This window comes from Gavia stellata, chromosome 7 (genome assembly GCF_030936135.1).
Source record: "Gavia stellata isolate bGavSte3 chromosome 7, bGavSte3.hap2, whole genome shotgun sequence".
Lineage (NCBI taxonomy): Eukaryota > Metazoa > Chordata > Aves > Gaviiformes > Gaviidae > Gavia > Gavia stellata.
In genome coordinates this window covers 10,889,341-10,909,196 of record NC_082600.1, presented here as the reverse complement: position 1 = coordinate 10,909,196, position 19,856 = coordinate 10,889,341, and the positions used below count along the sequence as shown (strand labels likewise).

General features: G+C 44.2%; 1 protein-coding gene across 1 annotated transcript in view; it reads right to left on the bottom strand.

Moving 5' to 3' along the window:
* AKT1 (AKT serine/threonine kinase 1) overlaps positions 1 to 6,971 on the bottom strand; it is a 66,626-nt gene extending 59,655 nt beyond the window's left edge. Inside the window, exon 1 of the mRNA XM_009806793.2 lies at positions 6,814 to 6,971. Coding sequence (XP_009805095.1) covers positions 6,814 to 6,859 — 46 coding nt within the window. The 5' untranslated portion in view covers positions 6,860 to 6,971. The remainder of the gene's footprint in view (positions 1 to 6,813) is intronic.
* Between the last annotated feature and the right edge of the window lie 12,885 nt (positions 6,972 to 19,856).

Sequence of the window (19,856 nt, the reverse complement as noted above, 5' to 3'; positions counted from 1 at the left end):
ATACATCTGAAAATAATAATCCTGCCTCTGTCTTCCCTGCATGAGAGATGACTTTTTAAATAAGATTTAACTCTTTTTTTTTCTTAGTAAATCACTTACTTCAAGATGTAAAAGGGAAAAAAATCACAAGGCGGACAGTTGGTTTTTTTACAATGCTCTGCCTTTTAAAATGCATTCAAATTAAACGTTCAAATGTTAAGTAAACCCCTCTTTCCAACACATATTAAGGTTTGTTTACAGAATGAGTCTGAGACCAACCGCTACCCCGCTTTTTAAGAGAATTTGCCAGTAACATAAACTGCAGATAAAAGGAGATACACTACATGTCACCATGTACTGCTCTAAGTCCATCAAAGTCCTCACCAGCTTTTTCAGATGGTAAAGTCTAGGGCTAAGAGTACTAACACAGAGCAAGTTTAGGCAGGGGAAGCCAGAGGCACAGGCAAGGAGTGCAACTGATGGTGCTTAGGCAGGGGGAGAGCCAGCAGTGAATGGTGGAAAGGAAGGAACCTTCTGGCATCCAGACAGGGGCTGCAGGGGAAGACATTTTCAAGTGAGAACAAGGCGCCAAATTTAAAAGGCATGGCACAGCACCTTGCCTAAAACCACTCCTGCAAGAACAAGCAACAAGCTTTACTCTCTTGATCTCTTTTTACCTCAAAATAGCATACTCACTTAGTACTTCTTTCTTCCTAAGTCCAAACCTGATGACTTCTCAATATGCCTACTGAGAGAAAAAAAGAACAGAAAACCACACGTGGACAACTTCTTCTTTTTTTTTTTTTTTTCACAGGCCTACCTTTTCCCTCTCAAAAACGAAGGAACCATGAAAGAGAGGATCAAAGCCAATGCACGCAGTTTCCGCATGATCCACTGTACCAAGCATTCTCAGGCTCGCTTTAACAGGGCTTGCAACGTCCTAGATCCCTCATTCTCAAATCTCTTTTAACGACAAGTAATAGTAATTTATGACACTACCCAACTTTTAGAGATAAAATTGAGACCTAGTTTGTTTCACTTCTAATGTACAATAAAACAGAATATGAAAGTAAACTTCCAGGACTGACATAAATAACACGGGCATCAACATCTGAGCTCTTCCTCTTTGCCATGCAAAGCGAGAGTGTGCTTAGTGTCACTCCCATGTAAGTTCCACACAGTCAGTTTACAAACACAGAGAAAAACATCTAACCTAGCATGAATTCTCTAAGGAACTGAAAGTATTTTGCAAAAAAGGTAGGGGAAAATGTTGGAATAAAGATTTTTGGCCACTAATTTTTATTGAAAAAAGAAAAGTGTGGACTTCATCCTTCAAAAATTTGAAGCTGTAGCTTAAAGAACGTGTTTTCTTACACAAAAAAATGTTCTGGAAGAAAGACTTTTTCAAAAGGACACTGGAAAGATAGTCAAAGACTTAAGTAGTCTGCTCAGTGGAAGATGAGCAATCTCTAGGCTATGCTAGCTCTTTTAAAGATGTAATACAGTATAGTTACCACTGTACTAGGTAATTCTCAGCATCTGACTTCCCTGTCATCCAAAGCAGACTTTTTACAGTACACGGGATCCAGCCTGTTTCCTATGATCTCTCCACAAATAACTCCATCAGATGAGATTTACCCTCCAATAGTCTAGCTGACTAGCCATTATCAGCTCGTATTTCTCCAGATGTTTTGTGATCTCATCCTTTCTTAATGTCTCTAGCATCTTGCCTACCACCAAGGTCAGATTTATTGGTCGATGATTTCCTGGTTCCTGCCCAATCCCCTTTTCCCAGAACAGGGCAAGCAAAATGAAAGCAACCGAGAGCTAGCATTGCAAAACTATTGCCCCTTGTGTTGAAAAAGAGACACACGAGAAAAAACACAAACTGACAGGGCTTACCATTTGTTTCCAATAAGAAAAGCAACAGATTTCCCTATAAACCCAACCCTTCAGCTCTGGAAGTAGCATCAGCTTGTTTCCCTCTGTTACAAGCTTCCCCCCCTCCATTCTTTGTTCAGCCCTTATCTTGTTTCTTACCTTTCATCTTCCCCCAACCTTTTCCTCTGAAGCAGCTGTGCCCTCTATAGCTGGCATCTTCAGAGTTCAGATGTGTCTTAGGATCCTCTTTGTATCAAGTGCCACGGCCACTTGTTTGAAGTATCATGAAAGCCAGGCAATCCTTCAACTAATCTGAACCTCAAAGGTTCTGGCTACACAGGTCATGAAAAAGGTGCACCGCCACATCCCAGGGACAGTCAGAAGCCAAGGTAAAAAATAAAAACCACCCCAAAATGAAACACACACACATACAAAAAGAGGTAGGTAACACAGTGAGAACAGAAAAGTGAAAAGAAAGAAGAGGTGAAGAAAAACAGCAACACAAGAGACTCACTGGCTAAAAAAAAAAAAAAGTTTAGAAAGTTAACTTATGGTCATGCCTCATAAGATCCTGTTTTGATTCATACTAACAGAATACTGAAAGTATGAACCTGTGCTCAAAATAACAAAGCTAAAGTTCACCGTCTGTGCTGTTTTGCTAGAGAAAGTTAAAAGAGCAACAATCAGCATTTAATTCTTGGCTTGTATTTTACATATGGCTTGTGCATTCATTTTATACAATGAAGCTATAGGAAGACAAATCACAATGGACTACTGGTTATTTATTAGGACGTCTGTATCACTCCATTTCATTACAGAAATATTCTCTAACAAAAAAAATTAGTAGTATTTCCACAAGTGGAATAAATATCTTTTATATAATTTCTCATTTAAGGACCTCTAGTAATTCTGATCAGCTTGGAAGCCAGATTCCCAAACAGTCAAATAGTTTTACCTGTCTGAAGTCCACACAAATTGACATTTGGATAACATGTTCTGGTTTTCACTTTCAAAATTACTGTGCGGTGTTTATATACTATTTAAAAACAAAAGCAAAAAGTAGCTCCACATTTGCTGCTAAATATTAATGGATGAATACACAGGTCTCTCCTGCTGCTTATAATTGCTTCAGAGTTCTCAGAGTGAGAAATCAAGATTTCTACTTCCTTTCTTAAATGTCAGTGTACATTTTTCCCTCCCCCTCTTTCCCTGCCTCCAAAAGACTCCTTTTTCCATATGAGTTTATGCCCTAATAAGAAAACCGGACATACTAGGGAAGACAGAGATGACAGAGTATCAAAACGCACAATCCCCCTCTTTGTTAGCCTTGCAGAAAGACTTAAAAAAAAAAAACCAAACAGGATGAAGACTGAAGACAATAGAAGGACCTTTATAAACAGGGACCAGAGCAGAAAGATGCAAGAAATCCAATGAGATCTTTAAAACGGATCAGTAACGTAAATAAAATGCACTCAGGCATACCTCTTTTATCCAAAAAGTTCTACAACACATGACCAAAATTAAGGATACTTATGACATACACCCAGAAAACCTGGCATCTCAGAACTCAACAAGCAGCAATTTGAGCAGGTAATTTTCTCCTTCCTCCCTCATATTCAATCACAATTATAACACCTCTGCATCAACCCATTTCCCCCATCCTTTCCCAGTACACAAACCCTCAACGTAACACAACTAGCTACTACATATTCTGGCCGTACACATACAATCCACCAACCCCAAGTCCGAGTTCCTTCACATTTTCTACATGTGTGTTGGAAAGCTTCAGCCACGCAGTTATGCAAAGAGTGGTTAGTATTTTAACTACTGTTTCTGTCTTCACACAAGAGTCTATCACAGTGTGATTAGAGTAACAGTACCAAGTGCTGCCAACAGGGAAAAGGAAATAAAAAAAGTTCATTCATGAATTCTTCTATTTCTGCCTGGTTGAGGTTAGACATGTCATGGAGATGACTCTAGCCCCTGCATAAACAAACACCAGGGCTACTGGAAGTAGAGCTTCCTTTAAGCGACTGACTTACAGAACTGCCAAGAACTCTCGGCCAGGCAGTGATGTTTGATTTCATTTCTCCATTTGTATTTTTAAACTTGGAAACAAAAACAGAAATGTAAAGCATGCTGACAGAAGAAAACAACCCCACAATTCTAGAAATCCCTGTTATTTCCCTGCCAGGCCAAAACACCTGCTCCTGCTAATGATGGCTTTATGCTTATATACACCTGCCATCCAGAAGGGCTCCAGAGCACTTTCAGCCTGATTTATACATACACAACTCATTAAAACCACCAAAATTAAGCCACTGCTGGGGTGAGATGTAGCAACTGTTTAACTGCACACAGCTATGCTGTTCAACTGCTCAGGACATGAACTAAGAGACACCATATCCAACCAAAGCTATGGGGGAATGTTAGGTAGAGAGAACATCATTGCCCAATCTGGATTTCGGCCAGTCACTACTTAAAATATTTGCATGTGGAAAGCCCTAGGATCTTTAAAGAACACATGCAGTGCAACCTTTGGCTTTATAAATGATCCAAAAGACAAACAATATACATTTCCTATACCTAAAATCCTCCTTTAGCAGTCCCTCCCTGCAGTAATTACTGTTTATGCCTTAACTTCAGAAGTTCACACTATCAGACATCAGTTTTGGAAACATCCTGTGGTTGAAGCACTTGATCTTGCAAAGCCAGCAAACTGATAGGGTCTGGCAATAAACGTAGATGATTTAAAAAAAAAAAAAAAAATCATTTACAAAACACACGCGCACATGAGTGGATCAGTTCACCCCACGTGGACCCCCAGCCAAAAGAACTGAATTTGTCAACTGATCACGAAACAGCTACAAAAACCAAGAGAGTAACGGAGCTGACACACTGGCAAGCTGAGGAGGAGAGATAGCACTGCTTTCTAAAACCCTCCTCGCATGGACAACGCCAAATTAACAGTTGCAAAGGCAATGAAGTGGAATGAAATAGGTGTCACCGCATATACCGAGAAGGAAAAAAGGCATTGGGGAACAGGTTAAAGCATTAGGAAGCCTGGCATCCAAAAAATGCCAAGATACATTTAACAGTTTGGGTGTCTCAGCACAAATTTGCAGTCTCAAATATGCACAACATGCAGAGTAACATTTTGGAAGTAGAAATGTGTTCAGCAGATAATCTCATCACAGTATTATCAGCAAACCCTCAGAGAGAATAAACTGTTTCTCCAAGGTAATTTAAACAAAACAAAACAAAAAAAAAAATCAGATCAGGACATCAGGGCATCTTTTACTAAGACCTCCTCCAGAGGTCTACTTACTTGAAAGTAGCTTTATCGTAATCCTAGAAACAATGAAAATTCAATTCTCAAGAGTAAATACAGTCAAACTTGAAATACAACATGACTGTTTTAAAGTTTCAGACACATCTGCCTCTGAATCATCCTGACAATACATTTTCATACTTTTAAAAATAAATATTTCTCCCAGATTTTTGTACAGTGCTCCTCAAAATAACAAAATAATTTTTTTTAAAGTTACAGGTAAATGCAGAAAAAATTGTAACAATAGACGGTTAAAAAAAACTCAGCTAAAAACATATCTCTTTGATTTGAAGAGTTTCTAGATTCATAAACGGGAATGGGAAGCATAATTCCGTTTCTTTCTCCTGTTTTATCCAAACACAGCATAATTCTCAAATACTTTACCAGAACAAGCTAGCCTGCGTACACCAGAATTATCGAATGAGTTATTTAAGATAATGAGTGGAAAGGCGTTCCTAACTGAAATACGCCGGGGGAAAAAAAAAAAAAAGAAAGAAAACTTTATCAAAACATTTTTACATCAAGCTTCAGACAATTTGCTAAACTAAGCTGCATATCCAGCCGTTAGAAATATGTTTCCACCCTTTTAAAACACGAATTATCAACACGTTTTCTGAATTCTTAGAAATTTCTTTTTGTTGCAGAAGAACCACCAGCCTTTATCAAGGTTATGATAATGTATTTCCATTTTCTTCCAGAAATAATTATGCTACACCTTTACACCTTCAGGCAAGTTGTTGCAAACCCTCTAGAAAAATCCTGAGTCTGCAGAACCATGCGAGCTTCCCTACTGCTGGAGCACACAGATTCTGGTTTTGGTCCAAGAAAATGATGATATTATGGAAAGTACCTAACCGCTCTCTCCTTTCCAAGAAACAATAGTAGAAACAGTTAAGCCAAGTACCTTATAGGAGCAATGCCGTAGTACTTGAAAACAAACACCTCTCTACACCCCAAAAAAAGAACAAACCCACTGTTTTGGGAATAAAACATTTAAGAATGCAAAAAACATAATGGTACATGACTATGTTACTTCAGTTTTGCCACCCAGTCAAGAATAAAGACTTTTTATAAAAATCAAATGTCATTAGTGGTACAACAGAAATGCACAGAGTGCACAAACACTCCCATCTTCCCATCTAGGACACTGGTACCAAGAGCGGTTCAGATACGAACAAAACAGCACATTCTCTAGCAAGTCTCTGCAAAAGCACAGCACTGCTCACAAAATACAGGCATATTTTTCACCATTCAAATAAAGATTCACCTCAAGACAATTCTACCTTTTAACACAAAAAGAAACACTACAGACCTATATATAAACCAAAATAATTTGCTGCAGTTTAACCTTTAACACTCTTAGTAGCACCTCCTTCAGTTGCTATCTTTATCATCATTTTCAAAGCAGTTGACGCAGTTTTTGGTGAACACACACACCCCCAAAGAAAACCCTTATATGTATGTTTTGTCAAATTTGAGAGAAAGTCACGCACGCTCATTATATGCCGTTTCCCACTAGGATGAACAAGAAAATAATGGACTATTTGAAGATATGCTGCTAAAGGACAGATCACCACGTGAGAGAAAACTAATATACTGTCCTGGAGGGGAGAGACACTTACCTCGTTTGTGAAGCCACCCTTCCTTCACTATTGCTACTTCATTCATAATGGCAGGAATGTCTCTTGAAAAACCAGTTTATGCCAAAAGATCACTCTGTTGAAATTCCTGAACTTCTGCAGAAGGCTCCACAAAAGGGATGGTTTTTTTTTTTTTTCCGTTTTTCTTCTTCTCAGCTGTTTCTAAAAGGATCAAAAGAAGAGCACACCATCATTTTCAAGCATGTCACATATGTACAGTAAGGGATACAACAGGGAGCAGCTTTCATTGCTGGGTTGTTGGTTTGGGGTTTTCTTTATTATTATTACAAATCCTAAATGAGGGCTTTGCTCTTCACAAGGATTTTTATATCTCGGCGGGTGGAGGTGCCAAAATACATGCCTGCTAAGTCCTGCTTCTTCACTGAGCAGGTTGATCGTGGGCAGACTCACAACATCACCAGATGCTGTCTGGGTCAGAGGTGGATGCAAAACCTTGCCCAGTAGACATCCATCTCTCCAACAACACCTCACTCTCCACAGCGATAAAAATTCTGAGATTTCACAAAGTCTAGGTTTAAATATTTCCTGGTAAGAGGACTTGCACAGCATCTTCTGGAAGGTTTCTTGACAGCCTGATGTATAGCAGTGCATCTTAGAGACACACCCCTAACAGCAAAAATTCCTAATACTCTCCTTCAAATTTTCATAGCTTCAGCATCATCCTGTTAATTCCACTCAGATCTCAACTCCCCCTGAAAGTGTCTTCTCTATCTTTGATAGTTATAACTCCTGCCTCTCCTAGAGATATACAAAGAATCTCAGATAAGCTCACATACCTTTCTGTTACCCTAAATCAGCCCTTATAGCACCCTGATCAATTTTATTGCTCTTCCCTGAATGCACCGCAGGTTGCTGCTGTCTTTCTCACAATGAATTACACCTAAGCACAACTTAGGATTTTTACCCCTCTGCTTTACGAGATGAAGTCCCTATCTAAATAGCTAAAAATTGCTGTATCTTATTGAAAATGTGTCTAGCTGATAGCTGACTACGACAGAAATACTCTTCATGTTTCTCTCCCTCAGTGAAAGTAATTTCTTCCCAAATGCATTAGCTTTTATTATTTTTCTAAATTGAATCTGATTATTTTTCTGCTTGTGATACAAATGTTCTGTTTGTTTTTCTTTAATGACTTCTGTGCTCTCTGAAGTGTCCATACTGCCATTCAATTAGGTATTACTTGCGTGATCAAAAAATGTAACTGGTGACAAATTTCCAGCAATAACCAAGAAGTTTAATAAAACAGAACCCAGCAGCATTTGTAACTCACCGCCAAAGACCTGGCTTTTACTGGAGTCTCCCTCCAACCATGGACACATCACATTCCCACCTAACAAATATGTACTGTCTCTGCATATATTTAGCACACGTGCATCAATTATCTCTGAATGTGCAGGTGATAGCCATCCACCGGAAACTAGATTAAAAAGCAACTAATTCCGCGTAACTCACTAAGACACAACCCTGGATGGAGGAAACAACAGGTGGTCAAAATTAATCCAACCTAGAACTGAAACCCCAGCAGGGACAGAGCGGTCTGTACCATACATCACCACTGCTCTGAAACAGGCAGCTTTCAAAGCAAGGAGGTCAGATCTGAACAAGTTTTATCACTGCAAGCAGAAAAGGACTGGGAGAAAGGTCACTTCTCTGATACTTCGCCTATGAACTTTCATTGTTTATCACTATTCCTCAGCTTTCCTAGTGCCACTTTATTTTCTAGTTTTGCCCCAGAAACAAGCTGGGGTTTTTTTCACTAAATTACAAATCTGCCATATCTTACTGGTTATAATTATCAACTCCAAGAAACAGTTAAGTTGTTTGCCTCAGGGAGGGAAAACACACGAAAAATGACATTGGAACAAGAGACATGTAAGAATTCCTTAATTTCATGAGAACACCATATGCTGCAGAATAGAGATCAGTAACCCACAGCTGCCAGAGTTACCTTGGAACAAACTCCTTTAGCTCCAGAGCAATTAGGATAGAACCTGACGAACACGGCAGGCTTTCATTCTCCTTTCAAAAATGCATGCACAACCGCCATGTGAGCTAGACTTACTTGTTGATGTCAAGAGGAGACCAGACCTTGCTTAGAGGCTTCGTTTAAGCATCAAGCACTTTGCAAAGTGTTGAACAAAACCCCTAAGATTATCACAGCTTATGTCTGGAAATGCAGCACCCGGGTGTGAAAGCTAACACTTCTAATGTTGTGCCATAACAGAACATGCGGACTGTGCAACGTACCTCTGCGTTTTGAATCCAACAATTCAGCTGCATTGAACGATTAATATCCTTTTTCAATAGCCATACATAAAAAAGGAAGCTACAAGCCAAAGTAGTCTGTAGAAAGGACAATTCTATTATTAAAACCAGAAAAAAGCACAAAGGTCCAAAATTCTGCAATCTGCAGCTAACTTACTCCACATTTTCCTGGGTTAACACTTGCCAAGATTACCACTTGGCAGCCTCCTGCTTGTCATCGGCTAAACTGTCATTCTGAATCTGAATGACAATACAGCCCAAAAAAGCAGATCAACAAAGAAATCCAAAGTTCAGAGGAACTACTTTTTCTGCTCTCTGGGGTGTCCAAAAAGTTTGGACTGCCTTTTTCCTACAATTTCTACCCAAGAAACGTTCCCCACCTGCTACTGCAGCCCGGGTATCAGGGATGTGTCTTTAACTACCCGTCTCCTTCAATGGGAGAGGGGTGGTGAAGGGGGTACAGGATGTTGTAAAGGACCCATGCACAGAAGATTGGGTAACAGAGCACAGTGTAGTGGGAAAACACTAAACATTCCCTTACACCAACCTGCAGCATAGGCTTCACCTCAGTCCTTCAATCAGCTATGCCAGAGCGCTTATTTTATAAGGGGGAACTTAAGTTAATTTTTCTTCACAGTGTGAAGAGCTGGGAATCCCTTCTCACTGTCCAACAAGATGCCCATAGACACAGCTTCAACAGAAGCAAACCCACTCTACTTGGTATATTTTAAAACACACATTCAAGCTGTGCCTAATATATCTATTTTAGTAAAAGATGCTATTGAAGACAGCGGCAGCAAGTAAGAGTAACTTCTTGGAATAAAAAGCCAGTTAACTACAGGTCAATGTACTACTGAAGATGTGTAAATGAGAGAAAGTACCTTTTCCATAAAATCCGTGGGGGGGGGGGGGGGGGGAAGGAATGATTACAGTCCTCATTTATGGCCATCTAGGAATGGTTCCCAGTGAACAGAGGGCATCTGAGGCAAGCACGACCTGGCTGCTCCGGCCTGTGTCTGCACATGACTGAATACTGTCAAAAGCTGAACAACTCCATCTTTCTCTTAGCCTTCTGTCTGCTTGTTTTTCAATATGCATTTCTGTAACACCTTTTTCAATACCAAAGTACTCCTCACGTGGCTGAAGTACAGTAAATCATGAATGGCATGACATCAGCATTGTATCATGGTGATGCTGTTTTACGCATATATTAATTCCTTAAAGGTTATTAACTTCTTCATAAATAATGAGGTAACTCACTTCCCTAGGCACTGCAGCAGTGAAGCCTGCTTTAAGCAGTCAGTCGAACCAACCATCCAACAGAAGGTGAAGCAGAACCGTCTTTTCTGTATTTGCAAGAGTCGTGTTAGAGCTCCTTCTTCTCATTCTCTTCCACTTATTATTCACACCTTCTTTTGTCTCTACAAGATCAAGAGATGAATCTGTCCTCCTTGCCCTCTATCCAAAATGAAACTTTATATACGTTTCTACTCACACCCTAAAGCAAAAGAAGAAAAGGAATTCTTCTGTAATGCTGAAGCTGAAACCTAAGCTTATGGGATGCAGGAGCATCTATGGTAATTACCTTGTCTATGAGGGACAGTAAGCAAGAGACTGAAGGATGATCAGACCTACCAACCTCGTTCCTGCCTCTGCCTCACCTCCCATGTTAGACTGTGCCTAGGCTGTACTAGTTAGCCCAGATCAGAAAGCAGGTCACAGCAACGCATGCTCCTGAACTAACACTTTGCCCATCACACCACCAGTTACCGATGCCCACTGCATGGTGTGGCACAGTCCCGATGCTCCCAGGACACCCTGAGCCCTAACATGCCACACATCCTTACACGTTCCTTTAATGCACAACAGCAGGACCAGGCAAAAAAGGATCCAGCTGCCCCTGTTTGCCTACCTTGGCCACACGACACCATCATCAGAATAGATGAGTCGCACAGGAACTGGAGGGGGGCAGAGGGGTGTGTGTTGAGGCCCATTACATGGAATATCATGAGCAACCTGAACTCTCTTCCCGCAGTAGATCCCAGATCCCAGTGTAAGCTCACAGCTGACAGCCTGAGCACCTGAACAGCACAGACACAACAAAGTTGGGCTCCAGCCAGCATGTCAAGTGGAGCGTCCAGATAGGTGTCCCCACCAGGCTTTGACCAGTGAAGTACATCTCCTGCATTACGAAAATCCTGCCTTGTGTGTTTCGCAGGAGCGGCAGTGGTTCCAACGCGCTCAAGGCCCTCTAAGCACACAGTAGTAGCTTCACGCCATGACCCAGTTACCAAATCTGGGCAGACAGCTTTCAAGAAAGCTTAGAGGGACCAGGTTGTTCCAGCATCTTAGCTTACTTTACAAAAACGCATTGTGGGCCACGAATTAGGCGTGGTCACTAGTATTTGCTACTGTATGTTCTGTGTCGAATGACACCACGTCTAAACTGGCATTTCATGGCTGGACACACAGGCTACCACAAGGTTCAGAAAGGCTTCTCTGATACTAAGAGCTATAGGAAAACTGCTAAGTGGAGAATAAAAATCTCTAAAGCCGCATCCACTTTTCTTTCAATCTGTTAGCCTAATCTAGGTTTACAAAACTGTAATTTGAAATGCTTGTGCTCTCATGTCTTTGTCGATCAATAGACAGGAGGTTAATATCATTCAGGTGAGGGGCCAGAGTTACGACATCCAGCTGTCCAAGCTGCAACCACAACTATAGTTTGATAGGACAAACTAAGCTGCCTATTTCAAAACTGAGTGATGGCAGAAAAGAGACTTCTTCATACTCTGTCAAAGACACAGGCCAAACAAAATCTTCTTTATGTTCCCAAACAAGAACAAGTCCATTTACAGTTTACACTCATATAACTTAAGAACTGTGCTGCTCAGAACTTCTGTACCAACTTTAAATGCATTTAACCAAATTCCATTTTAAAGTATTTATAACAGAAGTTTTGTTCTGTCCCCAAACAAATCAAGTCAGTCGTGAACCTATTTAATTCTTAATGTAATCACTTACAGGACATTTTTATAAGCCGGCAAGTGAATGCTGGAGCTACAAATTACTTGCAGACACTGGATCAATTCTTAAATTTGATTTACCACTGCTGCACACCAAAAACAGTTCTGTAAACATCGCACACAACAAAACCCCTCCTATTTAAAAAAATCAAAGGTAGTTCCACCGTGCCTTTAAATCTATTAACTCAGACAAATGTTGTGGCTGTCATCAGGAAATTAACTACTACATAAAAGTAATTACTAGTCATGCAGTATGTCAAATTTATTTACCTGTAAACAAATATTCTTCTGAATTAAGTGTTAGTAACTCCCCTTTATAACTGTATTTTGAAATGTACATCCCTCCTGTGGTATAAATAAAACAAACAAGAGCAAATCAGGGATTTGCTTCTTATATGTTAGAGGTGGTAGGAAAACAAAGCAAAACCAAAAACAGTTAAATACTTTCCCCAAGGGGGTGGGAGGAGTGGGGGGGGGGGGGTATACCGATAAGGTGCAAGCTGCATTAGCATCAGTAGCGTACTGTCAGTAAACTAAAAAAAGTCCCAGAACGTTCATATATTCGATTATAATTATGTGTTTTACAAAGAAACAGAAGCAAAAGTCCTAGAATTCTCCCAAGAACATTTCAGCAACTGCAAAATTTCACCTGGGGGGGCTGGGGGGCATCTGCAGACAGCTCCCTACAGCTCTGCAAAACACGACTGCAAAAAAAAAAAAAAAAAAAAAAATCAAGTCCACAAACGCTGCACAGCCACCTACACACGCCAAATGCCCACGGAGATAATCACACCCCCGTCGGCAAACACTTAGTGGTCCGCAAAGCGGAGCCGGGCTTGAAGAACGCGACTACAGAAGGGGAGAAAATGGGGGCGGGTGAGGTGGGAGAAGGGCGGGGGGAGGCACTTGGCGACTTTATTTGCCACAGTTTTAGAAATATCTCACCCGCCACCCGTTTCCCTGGGGGATGCTCAGGCAGGTCCCGGGCGGCCCCAGCCCCCGCCAGCGCTGGAGGGCCGCGGCTCCGAGGGGGCCGGCGCAGGCCCGAGGGCCGCCGGGGGAGCCCCCCGCCCCGCCGCCCTCTCATCCACCGCATCCCGGGGGAGCCAACAGCTTCCTGTCCGCCCCGGGCCCGCCGGCAGGACGCCGGCCGGGGGCCGCCCGCAGCCCGGCCGCCCTCAGCCCCCCCACCCCGCCCGGCCGCCCCGCGGCACCGCAGCCCGGCTGTGCCCGGGGCGGGGGGGGGGACGGACACGGCGGGTCAGCCCCCCGCCCGCGGCCTAGGCGGGTTAGCGGCCGCCGCCCGGGGAAGGCGGAGGGCGGCCGCCCCTCTTCCCCTCCCCTCCCGGCCCCGCACAATGCGGCGGGCACGGCGCGGCCGAGCGGAGGAGGCCCCGGCCCCGTCGCTTCCTTCCCCCAGCCCTTCCCAGCCGGGGGAGCGGGTCACTTACATGGCTGGAGCCCGGGGAGGAGGTGATGGGAGGGTGGTGGCGGCAGGGGAAGGGAGCCGGGGAGGGAGGCAGGGGAAGGGGAGGGAAGGGGGGAGCGAGCCAGCGAGCGAGCGGGGGGAAGGGGAAGGCTGGCGAGGCGGGCTCTCCGGCGGGTGCCGAGCGAAGGCCTCACTGGGCTCCCGGCAGCCGCCGCCTCCTCACCATCCCCGGGCGGCGGGCGGCGGGGCGGCTCCTCCTCCCCCTCTCGCAGGCGCTCGGCCCATGGGGCTCACACGCCCGCTCGGGCTGCCGGCCTGCCTTCCCCGCCGCTCCGCCTCGCCCCCGCCGCCGCCCTGCCTCCGGCCGGGAGGGGGAGGCCGCCCCTCGCCTCGCTCAGCAACCCCCCCGCAGCCGCCGCCGCCTACCCCCGCGCCACCAGGCCGAGCTCCCGCAGCCGGGGCCGGGCTCGTCCCACACGCGTCTCCGCGGCGCTCGCTCACATCCTCCGGGGAGCGGCCGCCGGGTCCTACCGCCGCCGCGCCGCTTCCCGCCCGCCCCGCCGTGCCGAGGGGCCGCTCCGCTCCGCGCCGCTCCCCGGGGGGCGGGGGGAGTCCGCCGCCGGGGGCCTCGCCGCCCGGCCCCGCCTCGCCGCCCTCGGAGCTCCCCTCAGCGCGGCGGGACAGCGCCCGCCGGTCCGGCCCTCCCTCCGCCCACCCGCCAGACCGCCCCATGGCCCCGAGGGTGGCGTTTCCGGGCCCCCGGCGCGGCCTGGCCGCCGGTGGCTCGGCGGCGGGGTGGCCCCCCCCGCCCGGGACCGTCCCGGCCCTTGACCCGGGCGTTCGGAACGCCATGCCCCGCGAGGTGATGTGACCCCTCCTAACTCGGCCCTGCGGGAAGCCGCCAGCGTTAGGAGCCTGGTGCCCGGAGTGTGGACAACTTACCCCCAAACCAGAGGCCCGACCCCGCTGTAGGGGAGAGGCCCGGGCAGCCCCCGGCATTTCCACCTCTGGGAAGGGCCGAGCCCCCGTAAACCTCCTGGGGTGCCCCCAGGAAGCTTCCCTGAAAGCGTGGGGTGCCAGTCCGCTTACCCCGCCCGCGCTCAGAGCTTTCCCTCGCGCCCGTGAAATACCAATCGATTAAACGCTGAGGTATCACGGTACCGTGAAGGATATTTCAACATCCCTTTCCGCGGCAGGCGGGCTCTGCGAGGCGTGGAAAGGTTAAGCGATCGCCCGGGGACTCGCCGTGGCGGAGGGGCCCGGGCCGTGACTCTGGATGCTGCTGTCCCCGCCGCCTCGCTGCGCTCGAGGCCGTCCCGCTCTCGCAGCAGGAGTGGCTCAAAGCATCACAAATTGCTTGAACTATTGCGTACAGGGCAGCAATATTTTGTAAGATTTTTGAGAGCCGTTCTGCTCTGAAAAACGATGCTGTGGAAATGCCTTTAACAGATTTATTTTTTCTCCACGCTTCCAGTATCAAAATTTGCCCGCTTTGGTCATTAAGGGATTTTGTTTATTTTCTAATTGACAGTGCCATAAACGCTAACTGGGCTGTAAGAGTTCATTGGATTTGTATACAAACGTATGATCACTGATGACCGCATAGCTGCGGTCGGAAGCTAGCTGGAATTTCGAAAACACCACTTCTTCCCGCAGTTTTCCACTGTTAACTACGTAAAGGTGCATAAAACGCATTTACAGCAGTAAAGCTGCAGTTACACTGGTGGCATACCTATTCGATTTGAGGCTTTTCTGCCACATCATTTGAATGATTGTACATGTTTAATGAAATTCACTTTCTTCTTCCATTTTGATCAACTAGATCTGTCTAGTCGTATCTGTCACGTGGGTTCCTGAGCATCGAACGGATCGATGGATTTTGGGTACACCAGTGTGCTAGAGGAGCCAACAATAAGACAGCGGAGGAAAGGCTTCACTCTTCTTCATGGTGGAGGGAGACAGAGCAAGACCTCCTTTCCCACCAGAACAGACCAGTTCCACCTGGCAGAGCTGCTACACCAGCGTGGTATTTTCTATGTCTCTCTTTCAGGTTTACTGGGGCATGTTTCGGCATAGTTTTAAAAATGTACCGTTCGGGCAACTTAGTGGAATAAGCAGACCCATGCTACAGGCCCAGTTACCTAGTTTAGGGTCAGATCCTCATCTGCTGCAGTCAGTGGAAAGATTTCTATTGATATCAGGGCAGAATGAAGTGGCTGTGAGAACTTTCTAAGATGCAAAGGTAACGGAAAGGAAAAATCTGGGTTTGTGATCACATTTTGACCTACTGTGCATTACGCTCAGAATATTTAGTGTAGATTAAAATGTATGTAGGCATTAAAGATACATTTACAATTAAATTAATCATCAGTGTGCAAAGCTTGCAGGCAGCTCAGAGGACATGTATAGAACTTAACAAAAAAAAAGAAGAAAATTCATTAATGAACTAATTTTGAGTCTTCAGCCTGCAGTTGCACCTAGCAATAAAGAGCGTGTGTAAGTACAGGAGTTCACTGGCTGTAAGACACTTCTGTCCAGGCAGGGGGATCTCTGGTAACAGATCTGGTTGCAGGAGAGCTTTCTTGCCTTCCTGCCAAACCCTGTCCTGATTGATAAGTTCCCAGGCTGCGTGGTGAGCAAGGTCATTAGGACTTCCCCCTGCAAACGAAGCAGCAGTTTAAAAAATAAGGTCATACAGTAAACATAGTTTTCTATCCTGAAGAGAAGAAAATAAACCTCCGTTGTTTGCTAGAAAGGAAGTACAATTAAAAAAAAAAAAGAAATTTCAACATGAACAGATTGTTTAGATTTGCCGACTGTTGATTTGCCATGATGAAAGACAGGCCCAAACTAGAAAGTTTGGATCATGATCTGGATCTGACATTCCCCAAATTTGAGGGGGAAGTGCGATTCAGCGTCTGGAGTAAAGGCTTATCTCTTGAACACAGCAAAGTACTGTGGATAAAAATACCCAGGTAAAGTAGGAAGTGCCTGGTCTGCAACAACAAGAGTGACTTTGTATCAACAATGAACAAAAGCAGCTTTTTTTTTTCTTTGAGAACAATGAAATCACTCAAGAATTGTTATAAATGCAAACAATGTGGGTTTTATCACTCAGTTATCATCAGTGGGATTATAGTCTATAAACCCTAATTTTCAGGGAAGTCCCAAGATTTCCCTGAGCGCTTCCTCAAATTTCACAGCTGTTGACTCTAGTTTATTAAGTACTTCAGGATAAGGTGCATCAACTGTTCCTTGGTATTACATTACCCGAAAATAACGAATGTAGGGGTTAGTGGCAAAAAATGGGTGATTGCTAGACAATGTATCAATACCACACCCGAAGAGCAGGCACTTCTGTTCTCATCCATTTTTAACAAATACATAGGTAACATATAATTTTATGTAACTTTTAAAAGTTATTTTAAAACATTGAAATTGTGCAGCTTTGGATAAAAATGTTTTTTATCCAGTCAGGCATAAGAAGAAAGACTAGCACAGTAAGATGAAGTGGAATTACTGAGTTAAGCCCCAGTAGAACAAGTTCTGTTCCATGATTGCTAGTAATGACAGCACCTTTATGGGCCAACAGTTAATTTCTTCTTCCCTTTTTAAAAGGTGGGCTGTACTCAAAGGTCCTCAAAGGAAGAGACTATATGACATCCTAGAATTACAGAGCTGGTATCTTAGTCTAGGCATTAACAGCTTTTAAACAAACAACTCAAGTTTGGTCTCAGACAAAAATCTAGCTCAATAAAAATACAAATTAAACGTGCATTTCACGGTGCCAGATATAATAAACATAGTTGTGCTTCTAAAATTGAACTAATCCAATGTTTGAAGGTGTGTTTCTCAATAGTAAAACAATAGCAGCCTATCTGGAAAAAATAATAAATATAGTCCTACTGAAACATTGTCATTTTGCTTTTTAGAAATTCGTCTTGTGAATAAATAAATGTATGATTTCGTTTGTACTTCAATGAATTTGCTACAAGGCTAAGTGTCAGCTAAGGAGCAGCAAACTGAATGATGCCTGTTTGCCGAAGCATTTTTGGGAGCTCTTCCCAATGGCTCGCTAAAAACCCTGGGAGAAGTCAGACAGGAGACCTAGGTTTGGTTTCCAGTTTCTGTTCCTGAGCACCAGGGTGCTAAAGCTGGACAGCCCTGGGATGGCAGTGTGCTTTCTCCAGCTGGAGCGGGAGGAAGAAGGCACGCTTCACAGTCCTGCAAAGAGCTTTTCTGGCTGAGTCACAAATGGTGTTGACAAAGCGAGAGCCATACAGTCCTCTTCACCAGGAATAATGATAGCCGGGACACTGAGCAGCAAACAACCTATGGGGAATTTGGTATAGAAACAGGAACCAAATTGGTTTGCATAGAAAATGCGCTAGTTAGATATGGAACATACAAAAATAGCAAATATATCAGTTCTGTCCCATACACCACCGCAGTTGCTTTTGTTGTTACAGTAATAACCACAAGTCCCAGTCCGGACCAGGCACCATTAGGCTCTGTAGAGGCACATCAGAAGACACAGTCTTTGATGTGAAGGGACTGAAGTCTGCTTCAAACTACTGCTTTTCCTCCTTGCTTATAAAGGAACATGTCATGAATTCTTAGTTCTGGGAAGATACCTGAAAATGCTGAAATTCTAATGATCTGTGTGAGAAAACATCACGATCTTAACTATAGTCAGAAAGGCAAATCCTCTGCGACTGAAATACTGAAGTTATATACACATATTAAAACAAAAGTAAAAAACTTTCACGTTCTTGTTGTATTCTCAGCTCTCACACACACAATGCTGGATATGCTCTTCGCCTAAAATTACAGAGTTAAGCACAATGTGGGCATATTAACTTGGATGCAGTATCAGTGGTTGATTACCCCTGCAGATCCCCACATGGAAACATGGAAGAAGCAGCAGCTGCACTGCTGGACATGGACACGGGAACAGCAATGGGTTCTTGGAGCAGTGGTTCTGGGTGCATGGAGCTCCAGGTGAAAGCCAGCGCAGAGCGGTCAGTCTTCCTCATGATGTCTGCAATGTCCTTGAGATCAAGAGCTGTAATCGAGCTGTTAAGGTTTTAGGCACTATGGTGACAGGGGCTTCCTAGATCCATTAAAATGTATATACGTATGACATTTATCCAGTGGACTGGCAGGTTTTTTTATTATTTGTGTATTAACGCTAGAAGAGAAGGGATTGCTTTTCATTTCTTCAGTGCGTTTTTAATGGTATACGCACGCATGCAAAAATATGCTACCCTTTGAATCACCTCCTCAAAATTGTATAGTTTGGAAACTGATAAGGGCAGAAGTGACCATTTCAGCATCATTCTGGTCTGAGCCTCTGGCTACTGCAGCCATAAAATTGCACTTAGTGATCTCTTCATCTGTAATTCACACCTCATAGGTGACACTACCGTGAATAAAAGCAGGAAAAGAGAGGAAAGATAAATTCATATCTTTGGTGGTCTCTTTACTTCAGAGCCCTGCTGCGTCCTTGTTTCTGCAGTCACACCAATCAGACACCAACCAAAAAGCAATGGCTTATGGAGCAACGAGAGAGGAGTTTCTGCTTTATTTATAATACAAGAAGCAGTCCTATGAAAGGAGAGCCCCAGTAATAATTTATACATTATGTAACTATTTATATATATAAAAATACATAATTTAAATTTTTTTTCTTTTTTTTTTTGCTGTTAGAGCATCTCCCGTAGTTCTTTGATGTCTAATCAGGTTTGAGCTCATACTACCACTTGCTCTGAGTGAAATCACTGAGGTCTCCTTTTCTGCCTGACTTCTTATTGTCACAAAACTTCCGAGTGCTTTTACTAGCCTTTGGCTACGTCTACGCTGGTTTTGTTAGCTGTGCCTACAGATATGTTTGTGGCTGTTGCACCCTGCAGCCAGATCAAGTTATGTCCATCCTGCTTTGAGGGGCAGGGCTCCTCTCCAGGCCTGAACCCTCTTCCTCTCCCCCTGGCCTGAAGTTTCCCGTGGGCAACAAGCCGAGATGCGCTCGGTCTGCGTGAGCAGTAGTGGCCCCAGAGGAGTGGTGTTCTGGAGGGATTCAGTTGGTGTCGAGGACCCTGTCTCCACGCGGAAGGTATTTCAGTGAAGTGGGGGTGCTTTGGGCTAGCTGTAACAGGGTCCCACGGACTGCATGCCCAGTGGTGGCTGGAGTTTATGTGAACTGGTCTGGAGGACATCACTGCTTTATGTTCACTGGAAGGGAGCCCAGTTCATGCACTCCCAGACGGGTCCGTGATACAAACCGG